The sequence below is a fragment of the Salvia splendens genome, chromosome 14 (assembly GCF_004379255.2).
Source record: "Salvia splendens isolate huo1 chromosome 14, SspV2, whole genome shotgun sequence".
NCBI classification, from domain to species: domain Eukaryota; kingdom Viridiplantae; phylum Streptophyta; class Magnoliopsida; order Lamiales; family Lamiaceae; genus Salvia; species Salvia splendens.
This window is the reverse complement of record NC_056045.1, coordinates 20,367,986-20,390,542: the sequence shown is the minus strand read 5'-3', so window position 1 is coordinate 20,390,542 and position 22,557 is coordinate 20,367,986. Positions and strand designations below refer to the sequence as shown.

The window sequence follows — 22,557 nt, the reverse complement described above, 5'->3', positions numbered from 1 at the left end:
TACTTCTATGCTCACAAGGTATGCGTCTTAACTGATCTGCCACTTCGGCAAGTGTTGACCAAACCGGAAGCATCAGGCAGAATCGCCAAGTGGGCTATAGAGTTGGGAGAGCACACAATTGAATATCTACCTCGGAAAGCCATCAAGGGACAAGCCTTGGCAGATTTTCTTGCAGAAGCAAAGTTCGATCAAGCAATTCCTGTTATTGCCGAACAGAAGAATTCTGCCAATGCCGAACTAGCACAGCCCTTGGAATCCGAAGTAGAGCCGCCGGACTGCTGGAGCGGATTCGTAGATGGAGCTTCAAACAAGATGGGAAGTGGAGCTGGTATTCTACTTGTCGCTCCCGACGGACACGAGGTAACCTACTCACTTCGGTTCCTATTCCCCACTACTAATAATGAAGCCGAGTACGAAGCCCTCCTGGCCGGACTCCAGCTAGCGCAAAGTCTGCTCGTCAAATCTCTCAAAGTCCATTGTGATTCACAAGTCATAGTAAATCACATGTTGGGTACAAGTGAAGCTCGTGACGAGAGAATGAAGAAGTATTTGGACAAAGCGCAAAGCATCAGCCGAAGTTTCTCCTATTTTCGGATAATCCGCATTCCCAGAGCGGAAAATAGCCGAGCAGATACCTTAAGTAAGTTGGCCTCAGATCCGAGCTCAAAGGCGGAAGAATTAATGCATCGAAGCATTGATGAAGCCGAGGTACATTCAGTATCCAGCTCGCCGAACTGGATGACGCCGATCTTGCGGTATCTGGATCAAGGACAATTGCCCGAGGATAAGAGAGAAGCTCGGAAGATCACGTGCCGAGCTCTTCGGTACGAACTTCATGAAGGAGTCCTCTTTAGAAAGTCTTACCTCCAGCCGTTATTGCGGTGCGTAGGACCAGAAGAGACGGACTACATCCTCAGAGAAGTTCATGAAGGATCGTGCGGTAGCCACATCGGAGCCAGAGCTTTAGCTAAAAAAGTTCTGAGATGGGGATATTATTGGCCAACCATGGTACAAGAGGCAGTGCAGCTCGTCAAGAAGTGTACGAAGTGCCAAATTCATGCAAATGTCCCAAGGATGCCGCAGACCGATCTGTACACTATGCAAAGCCCTTGGCCTTTCATGCAATGGGGCATAGACATAGTGGGACCACTTCCTCAAGCTCCTCGGCAAATGAAATTCCTTATCGTTGCCGTGGACTACTTCACGAAGTGGGTGGAGGCTGAACCATTAGCTACGATAACGAGCTCAAAGGCATTGGACTTCGTCTGGAAGAACATAGTGTGCCGATTTGGCATACCCCACATCCTCATCTCGGATAATGGGACTCAGTTCACCGACAAGACGTTCAAGAATTGGTGCCAAGAGCTGAACATTCAACAGCGGTTCACTTCGGTCTCCCATCCCCAAGCAAACGGACAAACGGAAGTAACGAACCGGATTCTGGTGAAAGGGTTAAAAGCTCGGTTAGAACAAGCCAAAGGACAATGGGTAGAAAATCTCCCTCAAGTCCTATGGTCCTACCGAACTACACCCAAAACCTCCAACGGTGAAACTCCGTATAGTCTGGTGTACGGCACTGAAGCCGTAATTCCGGTGGAGATCGGCGTACCCAGTCCCCGAACTCTAAACTTCTCCTCAGAAATGAATGACGACGGACTGAGAGCCGAACTAGATCTCGCCGAAGAAAGAAGAGAATTGGCGTGCATAAAAGCAGCCAGGTATAAGGAGCAAGTAGCCCGGTATTATAACCAAAGGGTGAAAAAGCTTCAATTTCAAGTGGGAGATCTCGTCTTGAGAAACAACGAAGTAAGCCGAGCAGAAAAGCTGGGCAAACTCGAGCCCACATGGGAGGGTCCGTATCGGGTGTCAGAAGTCCTCGGCAAAGGGTCTTATAAATTGACTCACATGTCAGGAGAACAAGTACCCCGAACATGGCACGTCTCCAACCTCAAGAAGTTCCACTTGTAAGAGACAAAGTCCGGTCAGTCTGTCTTGTGTCTAGTTCGGTCATAGGGGTACATGTTTTTATTTGTTTGTTTTTTTACTTGTACCTTTTACTTGTCGTTTTATGAAAAGTTTAAAGTTTTTTTCTTTCGTCTTTTTCATTTTTTTCTCTATGTGTTTTGTCTCTATGTGCTTGTCGTCTCTTACAAATGGTACCAAGGTATATCGTTCTTTAAAGACTGATCCCCTTTTTAGATCGATTATTAAAGACTATTGCGAGTCCAAGCTTCTAAGGAGGATATAAGACCACAATTCAGCTTAACAAGCAGTCCGTCTGAAACGAACTGCAATAAGCCAACGATTGTGCGTCCAAGCTTCCAAGGAGGATACAAGACCGCAATTCAGCTTAATAAGCACTTCGTCTGAAACGAACTGCAATAAGGGAAAGTCCGATCCACGCGATAAACCTCGCCGAATTAGGACGACCGAGTTCGGTCAAAGAAGTTTACCTCATAAGACCGAGGACGACCATGTCTAGTCAAAGAGGTTTACTGCATAAGACCACTTCGGTTAACTGGGAAAGTCCGATCCACGCGATAAAACTCGCCGAATTAGGACAAGGGAAAGTTCGATCCCGGCGACAAAAATCGCCAAATTAGAACACAAACCAAGTCCGGTCAAAGATGTTTATTTCATCAGACCAAAGACGAGTCCGGTCAAAGATGTTTATTTCATCAGACCAAAGACAAGTCCGGTCAAAGATGTTTATTTCACCAGACCAAAGACGAGTCCGGTCAAAAATGTTTATTTCATCAGACCAAAGACGAGTCCGGTCAAAGAAGTATACTTCATAAGACCGAGGACAAGTACGATGAAATTTTTTCGCTAAGCTGTAAATACAGTGTTAGAGGCGGAAACAAAATTTCATTTTTCAAATCTTGTTCAGCATACAACTCCGCTACCCTACTATTACAAAGGACTATTCTACTGTCCGGGGTTGCTAAAGTTGAGCCACCTATTCACAAAATCCTCTGGAAGCCGAGTTCGGTCGTTCCGAGCAGATGAAGAATAAGCAGGTCGACGAGATGCTATCCTCGACCCAACGCCTCTTCCCCGAGCCCGAGAAGTCCTAACACCTCGGCGATGAAGAGTCTCTGCAATAAGCATCTGCTGATCTTGCTCGCTCATAGTCACAACTCCTCGGCGAATTTCAGTCCGTCCCTGTCTTGACGATTCCGGTTGCTCCTGAGCCCGTTCTCGTCTAGACGTTTCCGGCTGTTCCGGAGTTCGTTGTTGACTTGGAGTAGGATTTTGAACAAGGGAACCAGAGGTTTGATCTGGAGTGCGAGCATCTGTTGGCACGATATGCCGAAGGAATCTTTCTATGGAGGGGCGCCGAGAAAGAACAATGTTGTACCGAGAAGCCCAACGCCGTAGTGATTTCACAACTTGTTGGCAAGCCGAGCTCTCCAGCGCATTGTTCCTCCGGAGTACAAGATATTCCTCCCACAGTTCGTCAACTCGACTCTGAACATCTGATATGGTCAATCCCCCGCGCACACGGATGTAATCCTCGTACGCAGTCCTTTCAGCAATGGTCGTATTCAGCTCGGCCTCCAGATCCTTCTTATCGGACTCTAAGTCCTTATTATCGGCCTCCAGCTTCACTAAACGAGCCAGAAGCTCATCATTCTTCGTCTGATCGGCTATAGCTCTTTTCTCAGCTTCGTCTAAAGCCGAAGAGTACAGCCGTTTCCAGTGAAGTATCTCCATCTCCTTGAGTACAAAGCAGCTATATTAGTTCGGCAGCTGTACCGAGCAGATAGTAAAATACAACAGGAGTAAAGGCGAGTACGAAAAGCTATACGAAGACAAGTGTAGAGAATTTTTCATTCACAAGGAAAAATTTTTACACTAGGAGGGCTTCAAGGCCATTTTACAAAGAAGAAACTAGACTAAGAGAAGGGAGACGAAATCATACTCCGCCAGCTTCGTCTCCGGCTCCTCGCTCTGGTTCAGCTTCTTTCTCCTGAGCTACCTCGGCCTCGGCCTCGCATCCTGCCGGCCTCGCCTCCGCCTCCTGATCGGCTTCCTCCTCTGGATGCCCGGCCCGCTCGACTTCGGCCTCCGGCTCCAGCGGCTCGGCCTCACCCTCTCCATTGTAAGTCGAAGCGGGTGAAACAGGTCCCACGGAGGCAAAGATAGCCTCCAGGTTCTCGTCCCGATCAGCTCGACAACTCCGGACTCGGTCTGCAGAAAGCAGGACCGAGGATGAAGCGAGCTCCTCAAGGAGCGGCAGATTCTGAAGCCGAGCTGCTATCTCTCGGCTGTACAGAGGCAGCACGACGTCGGCCCCCTGCTCGCCCTTATCGGCAATTAGCCTTACCAGACTACCGACAAAGGCCGAAAACTGGCTGCTCAAAAAGAGTCTCTCCGTGTAGGCACGGAGACCCTCTCCTTGGGCAACCACGGCGGCAGCATCCCTCTGTTTCGTCTGCTCTCGCTGGATGACGAGCTGGTTTTTGGCAAACTGAGCTTCATCCTGGGCCGAAATCCTAGCAGCCCTGGCTTTCTCAAAGTTTGCCTCAGCCTGCTCGGCCCGGTGACAAGCAGCCGCCAATTTCCTCTGCATCTCGGCATAGTCGTTGGACGCTTTGGAGAGTTCGACGGCGACGAGCTTGGAGAGCATATCATTCCTCTGAAAATGGATAAGGAAAAAAGTTAACAGAGGGCTCCAAAAATACAGGACAGAAGCCAAGCCAAGGAATCAAGAAGACAATTCACCTCGGCGAAGTCCGTGGGCCATAGAAATGGCTCACAGATATGCTCCGAAGGAGGCGCCAAGACCATGTCTTTCTCTGGCGCTCTCGGGGGCTTCTGGGTCTTCCCCTTCCTACTTGCCGAAGTCGACTCCGGCTTCTTTGGACCCGAAGAGGTCTTTTGCCTCTTCGGATTCTTCTCGGCATCAGGCGCCGAGCTGGTAGCCTTCTCTCTCTCCGGCTCCACAAGCTCGGAGGACTTTCTGATAGCCTTATTCAACATGAACACTGCCAAAAAGCAAGAAAGCAAAGTCAGATTTTCTTCGTTAAAGCAGTAGAGCATAAAGATAAAGAGAAATCCTCACCCTCGGCCTCTTCGTCCGAAGACGAGATGTCGAACACGACGTCGCCCTTGACGAGCTCAGACTCCGTGTATTGTTTCCTAACTATGGGAATCTTGTTGAGCTCGCCATCGAGCTCGTCCAACGGTTCAGGCCGAGGGTGACGGATAACGGACTCCGGCCCTCTCCAGGGGAAACTAGGAGCCGCGGTCCTATCATAGTAGAAGAAGCGATTTTGCCACTTCGGCCACTTCGTTTTACAAAAGGCCCTAAAGGGCTGTAAAGGGATCAAGTAAAACCAAGACCCCTTCCTCTTAAATTGAAAGAATTTAAGGATCGCCTTCAAAGACAAATCCCTTCCTAACCTACGGAGTTCGGCAGCGAAGGCCGACAAGTGCCTCCAAGAGTTCGGAGTCACCTGGCCTAAAGGAAGCTGAAAAAAATCTAGTAAATCTATAAAGGCAGAAGGGAGGGGGAAACGAAGCCCGCATTCTAAGCAGGCCTCGTACACGGTGACGTAACCCTCCGGCGGGGAGTCAGCCCTGTGATCACCGTCAGGTACCACCGCCTTCCCCCCAGGAAAAGAGTATTTTTCGTAAAGGGATATCACAGTATCCTTACTCAAGATACTGTGAAAATACTCTACGGTCTTCTCCCCAGATTCTTTCCGGCTAGAAGACCCCTTACCCCCTTTCCTAACGCTACCCGACTCCGAAGAAGAAGAAGAAGACATTTTTCTTACTTTTTGAAGGTGAAGATAGTCTGAAAAAATTCTTGAAAGCGGAGAGAGAATTTTCGCAAGAAAGAGAGTATAGAAGACGCAACAGCAAAAGTGCTTCAATGATGAAGAAAGAGCGTATTTATCAGATACGGGAAAGATTTCGAAATCGTTGCGCCGTTTCGAATCCCACCTTTTCAGGAATCAACGGCCGGATTTTACTGTCGCATTTAATGCAGGCATGCGCTAGGCACGTCCCCTGACGTCAGCCTCCCCCTTACCGTTATCCAGAATGCCGAAGTGACTCACCTCGCCGAAGTGATCCACTTCGCTTTTCGGGGGGGGGTAGTGATGGGGTACGAACTAAACCCTAATGGCAAGCCCAATAACAGTGACGGCCCATCAGCCCAGAGCCCAAGAAAGAGTATCTGTTCGGCACGACCAAAGAGTTCGGCACGACCAAAGAGTTCGGACTCAGCCTACAGCTCGGTAAAAGCCGACCAGTCAAGCTCTCCTCTCAGATCGGCAAGAGTTGATCGGTAAAGTCCAGCAGTTCGGTCTCAGCATTCGACCGAACTAGGAGTTAGTGGACTCATGAAAGGCCTCCACGACCTCCACTATACCCACGATCTATTTAGTGGTATGAAGCAGTTATTGAGCAGTTATTGCTCACCCACGATCTTGTTAGTGGGGCTGCAAACCACGATCCTAGTTCAATGTATAAATAGAACTTAGATCAGATAGAAAAGGGTTAAGCTCTCTAGAGATAAAATAGCATATAGCAAGTCTGTGTTGTAAGCTGTATTTTCGCAGATCAAGCAATACAAACCTGCCCTCATTTCTCCCCGTGGACGTAGATTTACCTCAGTAAATCGAACCACGTAAATTCATTGTGTCATAATTCTCTACCAGCATTTACTAACATCAATAATTCGCGGATTCATCAACGTCCATGATTGTGCAAGAGGTATGTATTTGCACTTTCACTTGAACAAGGCTCAAGTTTGAAGGAAAATAGTACTCCCTCCGTCCCGGACTACTCGCACATTTCCTTTTCGGCACGGAGATTAAGGAATGAGTGTATAGCAAAGTCAACAATTGCGGCTGTAGGTGATAATTTTTACTAAAAATGGAAAGAGTGCAAATAACTTGGGACTCCCAGAAAGGAAATAAGTGCAAATAGTTCGGGACGGAGGGAGTATATAATATAGTTATGATATATGAAAAACTCAATCTTATTGCAGCAGAACCAAAATAAATTGGTCACTTTTAGGAATAATAGAGGTCATTGTAAGTTTGTTGTTATATCATTTTAGAAAGATGCATAATTTACTAAAAACTAACTAATAATGACATCCGTACAAGATACAAATTTTTTACCATCAGACTGACAAATCTCATAGTTAGGATTTGACATGCGTTTTGTATTAGGCTCAATTCTTGTTTTATATATAGGATTTTGATCGAAACAAGATTTAATCTTAATACAAAACGCATAACAGTTGTGGTTTAATGCCTTAAGTGCAGCATATGTAATGCTCTAAGTGTATCATACCTAATGCCTTAGGTGAAGTTAATGCTCTATTCACATGTAACTAATGCTAAGCAAGAGCCCTAGATTTCCACCATCCATTTTTATCTAACGGTTCATATTTGACATTACATACACTGCACATAGGGCATTACGTACGCTGCATTAAGTGCATTAGAAAACTATTATGCGTTGGACATAAGAATGAGTTTTGATAACTACCCTACCCTATATATATAATAGAATAGAGTTGTGATGTATGCAAAACTCAATCTTAATGACAAACTGCAAAACCAACACGAAGGTCATTATTAGGTAGCACCGAGGTCATTTTTTGATCATTTTAGAAAATTCAAATTTTCAAAACACGGAGATCATCTTTAGATAGCGTGAAGGTTATTCTATTATCGTTTTTGGTTCATTTTAGATAAATATGTGTGTGTCTTACAACGGCCATAAATCATGTATCACTATGCAGGCAGTCAAGTCCGAATGCAACGTAATTACTACAATCCGACGAGCCAGAACTGTGAGAACAAACTTGTCAAAGTTCATGAAGTAAGTTGTTTTCAAGCTGTCAAATATTGGGATATATATGTACTTTTCTATGTTGTATCTATCATCTTCGTGTCATTTCAGGTTATCAAGGACCTAAACATATTCAACATTCTTGAGCCATGCTATCATGTCCCTGAAAGTATCATTCAACTCAAGAACACCAGTATGCCGTTGAGCTTCAGGAGATTAGGTGAGACTGAAAGGCCTCTACCGGTGAGAAAAAGAACCCTACACAGCTCCAGCTAGAGACGGATATGTCCCTACATGGCCACAACTTCTGAATGGAAAAAATGTCCCTTGCACTGTAAGACTTAAACAACGATTTGCTCCAAAATAAATTCTCAAAAACTTTCTTATCCTTCATCAACGTATAGGATGATGAAGTCGCAGACATATGGCTAAACAACGAAGCAGTTAGGAGGGCGCTTCATGCTGACAATGTAAGGTTTACATTTTATTGTTAAGTTGGATCTCAAAGTAACTAACTAAAAATCATGCTGGCACCTACAGACAAGCATAGCCGGAAAGTGGGATCTTTTCACTGACCGGATTTCATTTCACCATGATGCCGGGAGCATGATCAAGTATCACAAGAACCTCACATCACGCGGGTATCGAGCCCTTATATATAGGTTTGAAACATTGTCTACCTTCTTATTAGTTTTAAGGTATGGACTGGTTGAAAGCTTTTTCTTTTTTCCATGACTATACATGATTGGTTTGCGTGGTCGTAGTGGTTATCATGATATGTGTATCCCGTTTACGGGAACTGAAGCCTGGACAAAATCGATAGGATACAAGATTATCGATGAGTATGTGAAAGGCCAAGTTAGTGGGTATGTAACAAAACTTGCACAGCCATTTTTGTTTTGGAGTTTGATCGATTTATGACTGAAAATATAACCAAAAGCTTATGTCAAATTGACTGAAGATAAGTTGGCAGATTTGTAAAGTGCTTCATTGTTTTGATGATCTGTTGGATAGGTGCCCGTATTCGGATCCAAAATGACTTGCACTGGACGATGTGTCGTAACAATTTGACACAAAACTCTCTCTTCTGGATGACGACTACTAATATTTTTCGTTTTGTTACTTCATAGGTACACTCAAGGCTATGACTACAATCTCACCTTCCTCACCGTCAAGGTACAAAAATACATGACTTTTGATTGAGTCTTGTTGTCAGGTCGAGAGATTGACACCTGAATCTAGACTGCGCAGGGGGCTGGACACACCGTACCAGACAGGGCCGGCTCTGGGCCTAGGCAAACAAGGCCACGGCCAGGGGCCCAGGATGGACAGGGGCCCAATTTTTTTTGCAGCTCCTTAATTTTTTTGAAGAAGGATAATTCCATCAAGTACTCGAGAAGGAATGACAAAATTAGACCTTTTGAGAGTGGCGGCGAAACTTCTCTCGAGTTCTTCTCTCTCAAGACAGATTGCAGCCTCTTTGTGGTATGCAATGCACTTAGATTTTTTCACCCTCAATTAGATTAAATTTGAGTTTATATTCTCAAGTTTTGTGCAATGATTATGTAATACACTATGTAATTATTTTATCTAATGGTTGTGATTGCCGAAGATAACGAGTTCTCTTGATTTATTATGGAGCTGTCTGTATTTGTTTTTATTGACAGTATTCTTCAGTTCTTTTACTATATCTCATTGCCATTTGTTGTTTGAAAAATTGAGGTCATATGAGCATGTTCTTTATTACTCTGAAACTGAAATAATTGGCTTAACGCATTACGCATGACTACTTTTTGCAGCCTCTTATCGCCCCTCCCCTCTTATCACCCCATGCCTCGACTCAGCGAATCCTCTTCTAGATTTCTGGACTTTGCATATCTAATTTCCAATACATAATTTAGGTGTTGGAATGTTGCCAAAGAAACATTTGTCTGGAGCTCAAAAAAGAAAAAAAAGAAAACAAGATGAATTGTTTAGCTGCAGAAGTTGAGGTCAATGAAGATGCTACAGCTCCAGGGGAACAAAGTTTAATAGCAGAAGTTGAGATCAATGAGGAAAATTTGCATACTGTTGAAGATTGTTATCCAAATGTTTCTATTGCATATCGAATTTTATTGACCATACCTGTGACTGTAGCCTCAGCTGAAAGGAGTTTCTCAAAGCTGAAATTGCTCAAAAATTATTTGAGGTCATCTATGTCGCAAGATAGATTGAATGGCTTAACTACATGTTCTATTGAGAAGGGTATATTGGAGAATGTTGATCTCAACATCGTCCTTGCTGATTTTGCTTCAAGAAATGCTCGACGGAGTTTTTTGTTATGAGACATTGAGTATTAAATGTAATCAAAAATATTGAGAGTTTTTTGTTATAAGACATTGATAATTAGATGTAATCATAAATTTTATAATCCAGTATGGGGCCTTGACATCCAGCTTGGCCAAGGGCCCTTCAAAACACAAAGCCGGCGCTGGTACCAGAATACAAGCCATCCGAGGCATTAGAGTTCTATTTGCGCTTCCTGGTTGGGGCGAAGATATGACAAACAACGCCACCTTCGTATGGGACGAAAGTAGTGAATCTATTCACTATTCGATTCTTCAAGTTCTCAATCTTGATTGATGATTGGAATATTTCAGTTATTATGTAGGGAAAGAATAGATTTGTGTGCCAAAGAGAGGGTTTAGTAGTATTATTTATACTATATGAAGAATCTGATATATTGTGATTTCGAATTTATAATAAATGTTACCTTTTCATCTACTCAAAATAATAAATGTTACTTTTTCATCTACTCAAAATCGTATATAGTGTAGATGGGTAGTGTTAAAATGCAAACTCTGTATATTGTACAAACTCCAAACTTTTTAACACAGTATCAACACAACGCCAACATAGTATAAAATATCAAGATTTTGATGTCAATACAATATCAACACAATGTCAACCATTAACACTGTGTTGATATTTTTTGTTGCTGTTATTTTGTCATCTGTTAACATTTTCTAACGGTCTAGATCATAGTTTGAAATTTGTACAACATTTAGAGTTTGCATTTGATCACATCTCTAGTATAGATTAGGTAAATATTTGCATAAAAATATATAGATTGTGAATTTTAATTGTTTCATGGTTAGTGCCAGATATACATGATCAATTGATCATCATGGAGTCGAGACAAAAATATATATTTTTTCTCTAAAACAAAAAGAATATCTGAATATTGAAAATAAATTAATGTTTAGAAAAATTACTCCCTCAGTCCCAACTAAGTTGAGTCGTATTGCTATTTGGAATGTCCCAACTAAGTTAAGTCATTTTTTAACAAAAAAAACAAAACATCCAATCACTCTTACTTTATTTCACCATCAACTTTACTCTTTTTTTATCTTTCCTACTTTATTCATCTCTCGTACATTTCAACAATTTATTAATCTCTGTGCCTAAAAGTTATGTCTCAACTTAGTTTGAACGGAGGGAATAAAAAGGATATTTTTAATATTAAAAAGAATACATGATCAAATCATGGTAATGTACAAAACATGAGACAATAATAAAACTTTAATAGCAATATATAATTTTTATATTAATATAAAATAATAATAATAAATATTTTATATTTCACACAGGAAAAGAATTAACCGTATCCAAATAAAAATTACGGAATATACTAAAATAAACACTATGAGAACTTTTTATAATAGGTATGTAAGAGTGTCCACAGTCAGTGGTGCCGCTGCGGCTAACCACTGCTGGACGTGTGCAGCCAGGGGGGAGCCGCATTTGCGGCGTGGAAGGGGCGCATCGGGCGGAGATCCGGCGACCCGACTGCGGTGGTCTACTGCAAATTGCCGACCGCGCCGACGGTGTATAAATTAATGTGATTTGTTAATAATCAATTAATGTGATTTATTTCTATAAAAATATCTTTTCAATTCATTTTTTCACTCCATTTCATTCTATTTATTTTTATCCAATTAATTTTATTCTTGTTCAATTAAAATATATCAATAATTAAAATATATTAATAAGTGATAAAATAACTGATTGGTTAATAATCAATCAATAAAACAAAGGTGAAAATTTTCAATGTATATACCCCCAATGTAGTACTACTAATTTTATTTACTGAAAATGTATTTCCGACGCTATTTCTGCTCGCTAACAGCCGCCGGCCACCGCCGCCACTATCAACGGCCGGTGAAGCAAGTGATTAAATCTAACTTCCCCGAGACTTTATCTGAAATCAAGGAAAGCATCTTCAGCTCCGATTTCGTAGCGGTTTCGTTGCAAGAAACCGGCAGCTACTCCGCGCCGTGGCAAAAATGCCTCCCGATTGACACGGATGAGACGGCTTATTTGAAGGCCAAGCGCGCCGCTGAGCGATTTCAGATTCTACAGTTCTCGGTTTGCCCTTTCTCGGTTAAAGCTTCTAAGCTCATCGCGAATCCGTATGCCTTCTTCTTTGCCTTAGCTTTTATAACCTGAATTCAGCATTCCTTTACTTTGTAGAAATGGAAGGATTTTCTTTCCAGCTGCAATTCAGTTTAATTAATTGTTTATCATTGTTGTGCGGAGATGACATTATGATGATGAAAACTCCTACCATTCTAGCCAATTTATGCAAAATTAATGATGCTACGAAGACACCAATGTTTGCTTGAATTTGAATATCATTGAATTGGTATAGTAATCTCAGTAAAGAGCCTATTAGGATAATTGATTGTTGTTGGATTTTTGGCTTCTGAGCTTAATTTGGTCGGTGATCATTGAATAATTCAAAATACTATCCTTCAAGAGTTATGGATGTGGCCGTTTCTTTCTAGCAGGAGTTTTAATGACATGTATATCTAATAATCTAGAAGCTAAAGTTTGCAAAAGTTTATTCATCTGATGATGTTTAGATGAGAAGCATTTCAAATTCAGTTCTCCCACTTCTATTGCAGGTATAACTTCCAGTTGTTTCCGAGGCATGAGGTGAAAGTTGGGATGCCATCTTATAGTTTTTCATGCCAATCATCGAGTTTGGCCTCCATGGCGCAAGAAGGTTTTGATTTCAATGCTTGCATATACAATGGTATGTGAGAGCTCAGCCAGACTTTCTCTTTAGCTTGACTCTATTCCTGCCTTGTTTATTGTGAACCAGGCACATTTCATTTTCTTTCTGACAGGCATATCATACATGTCTAGAGCACAAGAATCAGCTGCAACAGTTCAAACTCGAAGTGTATTACTGAACGGTGGCAGTTTGCAATCTACTTCAGCCCTGTCAGTTGCTGATGTTATATTTTCCGAAAGGATCAAAACTCGAGTTAAAAACTGGATTAATGGTTGTAACAATCAACATAAAACTGAGGGTGAGCAGTGTTACATCTTCTTATGATCTGCTATTTTTTGCCATTGATATTGTAAAGTGTGCATTTGAAGTTGCAGATTATCTGATAAGTTCATTGAGGAAACTAGTAGAAAGATGTGAAAACTATGGTTCCAGACCATCCTTGATCATAGACGTCTGCAGTGAACGCCAGGTGCAGCTTACATCGGAGGTGAGTTTACCGGCATTGAGAACTACGGTTCATGCATGATGCATTTTGATGCTTTTTTTCTGTTTTTGATTTTCTGGAATTGAGGTACAGGCGTTGAAAGAGTTTGTTAATATTGTACTAGTACGTCGTCCGGCAAAAACAGGGGTAGAGGCTGTTCAAGTTGTTTTGACGAGTTCAGAAGAGGATAAGAATCTTCTTGTGGTAAATAAATTGATCTAGATCGTTGCAAGGTGTATGTTGATCCAACGAAATTTTTTAATTTTCATTTTACAATGTAGAAGGAAATTCAAGATCTGGAAGAGGAGCAGAAAAGGCTTGTTAGTGGCTTTCGAGAGGTGATAGACTTGATTTCTACTTCTCAGAGGCCGGTTGTTGTGCACAACTCACTTAAAGGTCTGTCTCTGCTTTAAATCATTGTACTCATTTCAGAACCCAATATCTGCCAATGTTCATATTAACGCCATGCACTTTTGTTGTGTTTTTCCCCCAGATTTTGCTTTCATACATGAAAAGTTCCTTGCTCCACTTCCTCCAACTACAAATGAATTCTCGAGTTCTTTGCTTTCGGTTTTTCCTCATATACTCGATGTCAACCATCTTATGAAAGAACTTGGATTATTTGATCAAATGAATAACTTGTCATCAGCCATTTCCTATCTGGATAGTAGGTTCTCTGCGTCAATAGACATGGAAGTTTCTTATGAAGGTAGGTACTCAAGTACATCAAATCACATACTTTACTAGAAAGTCTTTCCTATAATCTACTTGTCCTGATTTTAATAGTATTGATGTGTTTATTAAAACATAGGTGTTAATTAATTAGTGATGACTTCCTTTTTCCGCAGAGAAGACAGACTGTGTCGATGTTCATGGGCATAGTGTTACGAAAGTATGCCAGTTGTTTGTTAAATTGTGCTCTATACTGAAAATCTCTTTAGAGATTCCTGAAGAAGGTCGTACCCAATTGCCTGCTTTACTTCAATGCAGTTCCAATATGTTTTGTTCAAGTGATGTTAGAGATCCTTGCAATGATGACGTGAGAATTTGGACATCCAAAAGTAGAACGGTTAGCTTAAGAAATTTGGTATTCTTATGGGGGTTTAGAAGGGGAATGTCAGCCCAAGATCTTAAAGACGTTCTGTGTAATTCACATGATGTTTTCTCAGAAGAATTTGATGTTAAGATGGTGGATAGGACATGTGCTATAGTTGTTTTCTGGACTCCTGGTTTCTCAAAAAGTTTTCTTGGGATAATTGATTCTGGAGAAGTTTTCTCGAATAAGCTGGGAAATATGATATTCGAAGGCCTGAAAGCTGCAGATTACGAGACATATAGAAGAGTTTGCAAATCTGATTTTTGGAAACCAGATCTAGCAGAGTGCTTGGCCCAAGCCACAGATGAAACCAAAGTATTTTCTGGAGCCAAGATGCAGCAGGAGAAATCAGTAATATGCTGGAATAATGATGAGATGATTAATCTGGATGAACTTTAACATACATCATTGTCATGGCATCACCTGGAATAGGGTTTGTTAAACTATTGCCCAATTCTACGCACTGCGGTGGGTTAAGATGCCCCACATACAGATTTCAGTTGATGAATATCTTGACAGCCATGGCGTACCCGTGGGCACATAATAAGTTCCATTCAAGAACTTGGACAGCCATCCACGCCCAGTTTGACCGTTATCTTCCAATTCCATTCTCGGTGAGGGATCTCTACTGCTCGAATGATTGGGTACTGAAGATGGATGCTGTTGAGTTACTTGAGTACAGTTGCATATGAAGTGCTTTTCCTGGGCTTTAGTCTCCTGCAGCTAAAGAAGATTGGAAGCTACAGTTGTAATTTCACCTGTTGACGATTGTCACAAGGTTTAGCATTGCTATTTTTGTCATTCAGAACTAAGAGTTATGTTTGTATAACAAGCTGTAAAGATTTTAAATTATAAATTACAGACACGTTTTTTGCAAATGATGCTGAGATGTGTTGTTTATTGTTTGTTTGTTTGTCCAATTAGATTCAATGGTATCACAAACTCCAACTTTCTCTCAGATTCACACAACGTTGCTATTTTTTGTTTCATTTTACAGCAGCAAGATCTTTCAAGACATCATATGGATATGCTGTTGGGAATTCCGCTTCTCGGGATTCCATCACTTGATCTAACCACTGATGTTTCAGGATACAGAAGCTCGTACGGGGAATCATCTTTCCCCCGTCTGTTCTTCAGCTTGGGGTCTCGGTTTCTAACTTGGATTCTTTGCTTCACTTCTTCGAGGTCATCTTCGAAACTGCTGAACATCCGAAGTATCCTTCCATCTGCTATCCATTTCAGTGAAGGCTGTTGCCCTAAGCTCATTTCATCGGACAAGCGCCTTGACAGAACGTCAACCACAGCTATTCCAAGAGCCGTCTCAAACTTTTCAGGTAACATACTGAGAAAATATTTGTCTGGATCTATGAGAAGCTCGGCAAACTCCATTGTCCCTTCATATGGAATAGGTTTCCGACATGCTGTTGGACGGTTTGGTGGATAGCCTGCATAGTCGTACTGTCCTAAGCTTATTGCAGCATGATGAGCCGAGACAGTCCATATTAGAGTTGTTATAGTCTCAATCAGTTCAGACACAGTTTTCATTTCATACCACCATGTTTCGTTGCACTTATCCCCATGACCGACATATCTGATCTCCGACCACCACTCTGCAATCTCATTGTCAGACCTTAAAGAGGCGTCATCTTCATAGAAGTAAGAACAATATTCTATCACCCAGTTTTTTATGGCTATCCAAATATCAAGTCCATCTGCACCGTAGGGATAATCTTGAAAGAGAAGTTCGATGTTTTCTGGCTGATTCGGGTTATATCTGGCGAAACCTCTGAGAAATGTTTTCATAGAAAAGAAGACTGTAAGAGAAACGCATAAATTTAAGCTATGGCTGTGCATTAAATAATGAATAATACCTTTTGATCAGGTCTGCAGGGAGGCTTTGCTCATCAAATCTCCAGCTTCTGTACAGAGATGACGAGAGCTCCATTGAGATGTCACCGGTAAACAGTATCTTTTCAAGAATTCCTCCAGCATTTAGCAACATGCTTCTTGCCAGTGCATTTACTTGCATGGTGTCTTTGAAATGAGGTTCGAGTAACCGGTGAATGGGGTGCATAGCACTCAACTTCCTTCGAGTTGCAATGATAAATGGCTCGACTACTGCATGTGTATGTAGCCTAGAAAAAGGTGAACTGCTTTAGAAAATGGTTCAAATACTATGATCAGAGTGAAATATCTTACCAGTGGCTGACTAGATGATGGTAAACTGAATCTGCTGCTGCCACATGAGCTTTTGCAAGTTGCCAGAGGGCAGCTTCTGTCCCTTCGTGTGCTGGACGTAAAACTCTGCTGATTTCCTCATGGTACAAAGAGCCAGGCAAGCTCAGTTCTATGGCTACTGGTTTCAGTGTGCAATCGTCTCTCAAGAAGAGTAACGTGCGTGATGCATAAGCGCATACGCCTTCGTCTCTGTTTATTCTCGTCAAGAATGGCATCAGATAATCATGGTGATCTAACTTGAAAAGTCTCCACTGGTTCATTGCCTGCATATCAACGGTAGAAGATGAAGATTGTAGAGAGTTATTGCATATCATCTTTCATGTTAACTATTTCTTTCCCAGAGAAATCGAAAACATGACATGGATTCATATCAAGATGAGGTCCTTTCTACCTCTGTGATTGTCAGACCATCAAGGCTATGCTCTATGTCGGATTGTTTGATCGAGCTTTTCACTCCATTGCTGCCTTCTGGTGGGAAATTCTACAATATATAGAAAACTTGTGTGAATCTGTGTTGATAATAAGTGTAATTGAGAAACAATGGCTTCAGAAATTCGATCAAAGCTGATGACTTTTTCGTTGTTCAGGGGTTACCTGCAGAGATGAAATTACAGTTGGATTAGTTCCAGCGAGCATCTGCCGTCCAAATTCATCGTCGTCCATACATGCAAATTGGTTCCCTGCAATGCATAACATCTTAATATGTCATAATTCGGATCGTAGTTTTGCCTCCAGTGAGATAAGTAGCATTACCTGCTGCAATCCGAGGCAACGGGAACTTAGCAGGTTTCTCCGTGATCACTTGTTTTAGCTTCTTGAAAAGATCATCTGAAAGTTCGTGGTTTAAATGCTTCAACATCCATTCATCAACCGATTGATTTTTGTTTCCCACAAACAGCCTATGAATCTGATCGAAGGACTCAAAATGGCTCGTTTCTTGGTTGAAGACCGCTCTTGCTTCAGGCATCACAAAATGGACAGCAGCCCTTACCGCGTTTGTTGTGAATTCAGAGAGTTTCTGTTGGCTATAGCGCTCATCTGGAGGTACATATATATCCGTGTTAAACCATCCATGCAGTCGCCTCTCAGATCGAGTATCTGCACATATTTATTCTCTCTACATTGAGCTGATGATGCTGAAAGCAAAATCAATTAAAAATATCTGCAGGTACCGTAGTTGTTTGAAGGGCGGCCGGTTCTCAACCTTCGTGGATATGGAAACGACTGTGTTCCACCTAAAACAGGTCTTCCATATTCAAGGCTTGTTTCAGGTATGCCAAGATCGTTGTAGTAGTCATAGTCATAGATTTGTTCCCATTTACGTCTCTCCCCGGTTCCATTCCCTCTCAATCTCACGAGTTCATCTTTTCTCAGTTCCACCAGTGCAGGCGGTGTTTGGCTCGGGAGATAACACTAATGATGAAAAGAGACAGAAAATCGAATCACAGTAAAATTCAGCGATCAAGAAGTGCTGTATCGAACTAAACTAACCGTGTTTGGGAAGAAAACACGATCTTGTTTGGTTAAGTGGAAAGGATAGAGCCACGAGTTGCATTCGAAATGAACTATGTTGTTGTATCCTTGCAAAGATATATTTAGAAGGAAAAACTCGTGTTTGTGCTCGTTTTTAACGGAGATTGCTCCCGGAGCACCGAAGCCTGGCTCAACTTTGAACTCCACTTCATACCTCAGGACTTTAGCACAGGAGCTGCTGTCCGTTTCCTCGTCGATGCTTCCTTTTTGGAGAACAGCTTTATGTGTAAGTTTCCCTTTTCCGGTTCCTAATATTAACATGAGAAACAACATATTTTTTTTGTTATAATTCATGCTACATCTCTCGAACCCCAACCTATTGAAAAATTTTACCAATTGGGACGTGCATATCTTGAGTTCGAGTTTTTCACTAAAAGATAAAATTATGATCTATTTTTTTCTTTTAGCTCGCTAATAGAGTTGTGCCTGACCAAGCCCAGGGATACCTACCTGGTTTGAGGCCCGGACCAGCTTAAGCAAATGTCTGAAGCCTAATCAAATAGGCATGTGCTTGGAAGTGGGCCTGGGCTGTATGGGTGAGTGTTTTTTGGCCAAACCGAAAAATCAAAATTTTGAGAAGATGAAAACCGAACCCGAAAAATTGAAATTTCATAAATATATCAAAAAATAATTATAACAACTGGAATCCAAAGAAGTACTCCTTCCGTTCCAACTAAGTTGAGTCAAAACTTTTAGGCATGGAGATTAAGAAATTGTATTCAAAAGTATGAGAGATGAAAAAAGTAGTGGGAAAGATAAAGAGAGAGTAAAGTAGGTGACGAAATAAAGTAAGAGTGATTTGATGTTTTGTTTTTTGTTAAAAAATGAAATGACTCAACTTAGTTAGGACATCCCAAAAAAGAATACGACTCAATTGGTTGGGACGGAGGGAGTACTCACTTTGTTTCCCATTATGTATCCCAGTTTTTTATTTTGGTATGTTCTTTATTAATTGTCCTACTTGATATTTACTAATTTTGGTTTTGGTAGTAAACTCCACGTTCCACTGATTCATTGTACTCATATTTTATTACAATACTAATATACTCCCTTCGTCCACCAATACAAGACCAAGTTTGATCGGACACAAGTTTTAAAAAATATTGTAGAAAGTAGATTGAAAAGGTTACTGGAATGTAGGTCATCCTTTTATATATTGGTTTTATAAATGATTTTTTTAGTGAGATAAAGTTAGTCGAATGTGAGGTCTATTACCAAAAATAGTAAAAAAGCGAATGAGACATTTATTGGTGGATAGAGGGAGTATAAAAGTAAAACTCATATTTCATAAACTTTTTCAATCTATTTTCTTTTATATTTCTTAAAACTTATGTCATGTTAAAGTGGTACACATATTGAGGGGGGCGAAGGAAGTACAAAACTGAACTCGAAAAACCGAAATTGCATAATATATATAAGAGTGAACTACGCAAATGATCCCTGAACTATGTCTTTTGCACATCAATGGTCCCTGAACTTTAAAAATATCGTGGGTAGTCCCTGAACTAAGGTGTAATCACATTTATGGTACTTTTTCACTATTCATCACAATTTTACACCCAAAATGCCCTCAAGGCATGAAGGGCATTTTGAGACTTTCATATCTAGGTATTGAATTTGATATTTTCTTTATCTAGTACTAAATATGATATTTTCTTATAGTTTGAGTACCTAAAATGATATTATTCACTTCAAGTACTTAAAATGATATTATTCACTTCACTTTTTCAACATTTCTTCTTTCTCTCTTTCTCTAAAAATAAAAATAAAAAATAGTACTATGAAATTATTAAATATATTAATTATAAAAATCAAAATTATAAATTTAATTATAAAATAATTTTTGCAAAATTTAATTTTGATTGTGATTTGATTATTTTTTAATATCAAAATTTAATGCTTAGTTTAATTAAAAAATTAATTAAGAGAATATATCATCAAAACTTATAATACATCAAGAGAATATATCATAAAAAATTAATGCTTAGTTTTAATTAAAAAATTAATTTTTAATATTAAAAAAATAATCAAATCACAATCAAAATTAAATTTTGTGAAAACTATTTTATAATTAAATTTATAATTTTGATTTTTATAATTAATATATTTAATAATTTCATAGTACTATTTTTTATTTTTATTTTTAGAGAAAGAGAGAAAGAAAAAATGTTGAAAAAGTGAAGTGAATAATATCATTTTAGGTACTTAAAGTGAATAATATCATTTTAGGTACTCAAACTATAAGAAAATATCATATTTAGTACTATATAAAGAAAATATCAAATTCAATACCTATATATGAAAGTCCCAAAATGCCCTTCATGCCTTGGGGGCATTTTGGGTGTAAAATTGTGATGAATAGTGAAAAAGTACCATAAATGTGATTACACCTTAGTTCAGGGACTACCCACGATATTTTTAAAGTTCAGGGACCATTGGTGTGCAAAAGACATAGTTCAGGGACCATTTGCGTAGTTCACTCTATATATAAAAAGCAAACATCTAAAAATTAATTTTCAATTATTAACACAAAAATTATATCGTATTAAGCCGTTAACATCTCTAAATAATTGCAAATTTATAAAATCTAAATACTATTACAATCATTGATACTATAAATCAAGACAAACAGAGTTTGTTTTTATGTATAATACTTACTTTATTAATATAATATTAAAAATAAATTTTGTTTTTTGGTTTTTTTCTGCTCCGAAAAATTGAAATTAGCATCAAGTTTAAACTAAATCAAACCGAATCACGAAAAAAATGAATCGAATTTTAAATTTCAGTTTGGTTCGGATCGCATATTCAGTTTCCGATTATTTTGGTCATCCCCGTAGCCTGGACGTATTTTTAACTATTTTTATACTCAGTTTATTAAATCAAAATGACTAGTGTAAGTCGGTTCAATTGAAACAAAATTTCATTTTTTTTAAACAAGGGTTAACTAGACTTATTTACTCTGGTAGGCTTCAGGTGGGTTGTTCGTGGGATGGGCTTGTATTGGGCTTCTAGTGGGCCTAATCCTAGGCTGGTCTTATGTTTGCAAACATGCCTAATTGGAGCCCATCAAAATCAACTAGTCCAGTCCATGCCCACTTTGTTTCTCTGGTGGGCTAGCCCGAGTTGGACTGGGTCATCATCCCAACCTAGTTAACCCTCTACTCGCAAATATAACTTGGATGGAATATTCATTAAAAATATATATATATATATATATAAATAAATAAAACCCTTTACGGCAAATAGCTTGCCTAATTTTAAAGGCTACCTAATTACCAAAAATAAGTGAGCAATGGCTAACTAGAATATCATAAATTTGAACATGTAACTCACCGGGATCGATATCGGAATCACTATACAACCAAACGGTGGCTGCTTTTCCATGGCCTGATTCGCCACGGCCAACCCGGATGATGATCTCTCCATATATGGTGGCGTTTGGAATGCCAAAACTCTTAACTTTGCTAGCGGTGACGTTGCCTTGGCACCTATTCAGGCAGCTGACGAGGCTTGTACACAAGCCTCGTCGTATCCCTTTATGTTCGCGTCCTTTCTTCATCCTGCCAAACTCATTGATGTCAACTCCAATTTATTGAGGATTTATTATGGCATGATATTAAAAAATATCATGTTGAAGAAAGGAAGTGGGTGCAAATCTTGTGTTTCGAGCAAAGGATCGGATTCATTTTCACAATGTTGGACTTCCAATTTAGCTTTGATTGAATTGCAGTGTTAATCAATTAATGTGATATCTTTATTTGAGAATATGCTTGGAAATTCAAAAAAGGAATAGGAGATCTTGTTTACGTGATGAATCGTTTTTTTAATTCGATGCATATATCAAATCAATTTACTCTTTCAGATTGTGACTTTAGGTACACTCCACTGCGTTCGAATGCATGGTACATTCATTTTAATTAAATTTCAATATGAGATTTAAGAGTTTTAGTTGATGAATGTAGCATGTATCCAAATTTATACTACTTGCAAGTTTTTTGGTGTGGAGTCTTATGTTCTTTCGTTCAATTATAGTTGATTCATTTCTTTTGAAGATAGAATTAAAAAAATTACGTTTCGTGAATTTAGTAGACAGATAATAAATTAAAGAAATAAAGAGCGGATAATTTAGGAAAAAGGTTAAAATAAAAGATATAAGATATTTTATTTTTTAAAAAGAAAAATAACTAATCTATAATCCAGTGACTCAAAAAAATAGTATGACTTAAGTGTAGTGGAATGAAGGGAGTGTTGGAAATATAATATGAGAGTTTCAAGATTGTGGGAAAGTGTACCTTTAGGGACTCTAGGGAATATTTCATTAAT

The 22,557-nt window shown here is 39.8% G+C and overlaps 2 protein-coding genes and 1 pseudogene across 2 annotated transcripts; 2 read left to right on the top strand and 1 right to left on the bottom strand.

Annotated features, from left to right (window-relative positions):
• Positions 1-10,363, top strand: part of LOC121764320 — a 34,003-nt pseudogene extending 23,640 nt beyond the window's left edge.
• A 1,578-nt stretch (positions 10,364-11,941) lies between these two features.
• LOC121764865 (poly(A)-specific ribonuclease PARN-like) lies at positions 11,942-15,365 on the top strand. Its single transcript, XM_042160887.1, has 8 exons — positions 11,942-12,272; positions 12,768-12,898; positions 12,993-13,178; positions 13,255-13,367; positions 13,458-13,568; positions 13,646-13,760; positions 13,858-14,073; positions 14,213-15,365. Exons 1-8 carry the CDS (start codon positions 11,956-11,958, stop codon positions 14,857-14,859), a joined length of 1,836 nt encoding a protein of 611 aa, XP_042016821.1. The 5' UTR covers positions 11,942-11,955; the 3' UTR covers positions 14,860-15,365.
• Positions 15,366-15,400: 35 nt separating this feature from the next.
• LOC121764864 (linoleate 9S-lipoxygenase 6-like) lies at positions 15,401-21,793 on the bottom strand. The gene is made up of 9 exons (XM_042160886.1): positions 21,568-21,793; positions 18,190-18,479; positions 17,871-18,111; positions 17,452-17,796; positions 17,293-17,378; positions 17,090-17,179; positions 16,660-16,961; positions 16,332-16,595; positions 15,401-16,246 (listed from the first exon to the last, which is right to left on the bottom strand). The coding sequence occupies exons 1-9, from the start codon at positions 21,791-21,793 to the stop codon at positions 15,478-15,480; spliced, it is 2,613 nt and encodes an 870-aa protein (XP_042016820.1). The 3' UTR covers positions 15,401-15,477.
• Positions 21,794-22,557: the final 764 nt, after the last annotated feature.

Coding starts and splice junctions, on each gene's coding strand:
- LOC121764865 (XM_042160887.1), top strand. CDS start 11,956: ATGTATTTCCGACGCTATTTCTGCTCGCTAACAGCCGCCGGCCACCGC. Junction 13,368..13,457: donor AGGTGCAGCTTACATCGGAG/GTGAGTTTACCG, acceptor ATTGAGGTACAG/GCGTTGAAAGAGTTTGTTAA. Junction 14,074..14,212: donor CATGGAAGTTTCTTATGAAG/GTAGGTACTCAA, acceptor CTTTTTCCGCAG/AGAAGACAGACTGTGTCGAT.
- LOC121764864 (XM_042160886.1), bottom strand. CDS start 21,793: ATGAAGAAAGGACGCGAACATAAAGGGATACGACGAGGCTTGTGTACA. Junction 18,112..18,189: donor GTGTTTTCTTCCCAAACACG/GTTAGTTTAGTT, acceptor TTTCATCATTAG/TGTTATCTCCCGAGCCAAAC. Junction 16,962..17,089: donor ATGGTCTGACAATCACAGAG/GTAGAAAGGACC, acceptor GTTGATATGCAG/GCAATGAACCAGTGGAGACT.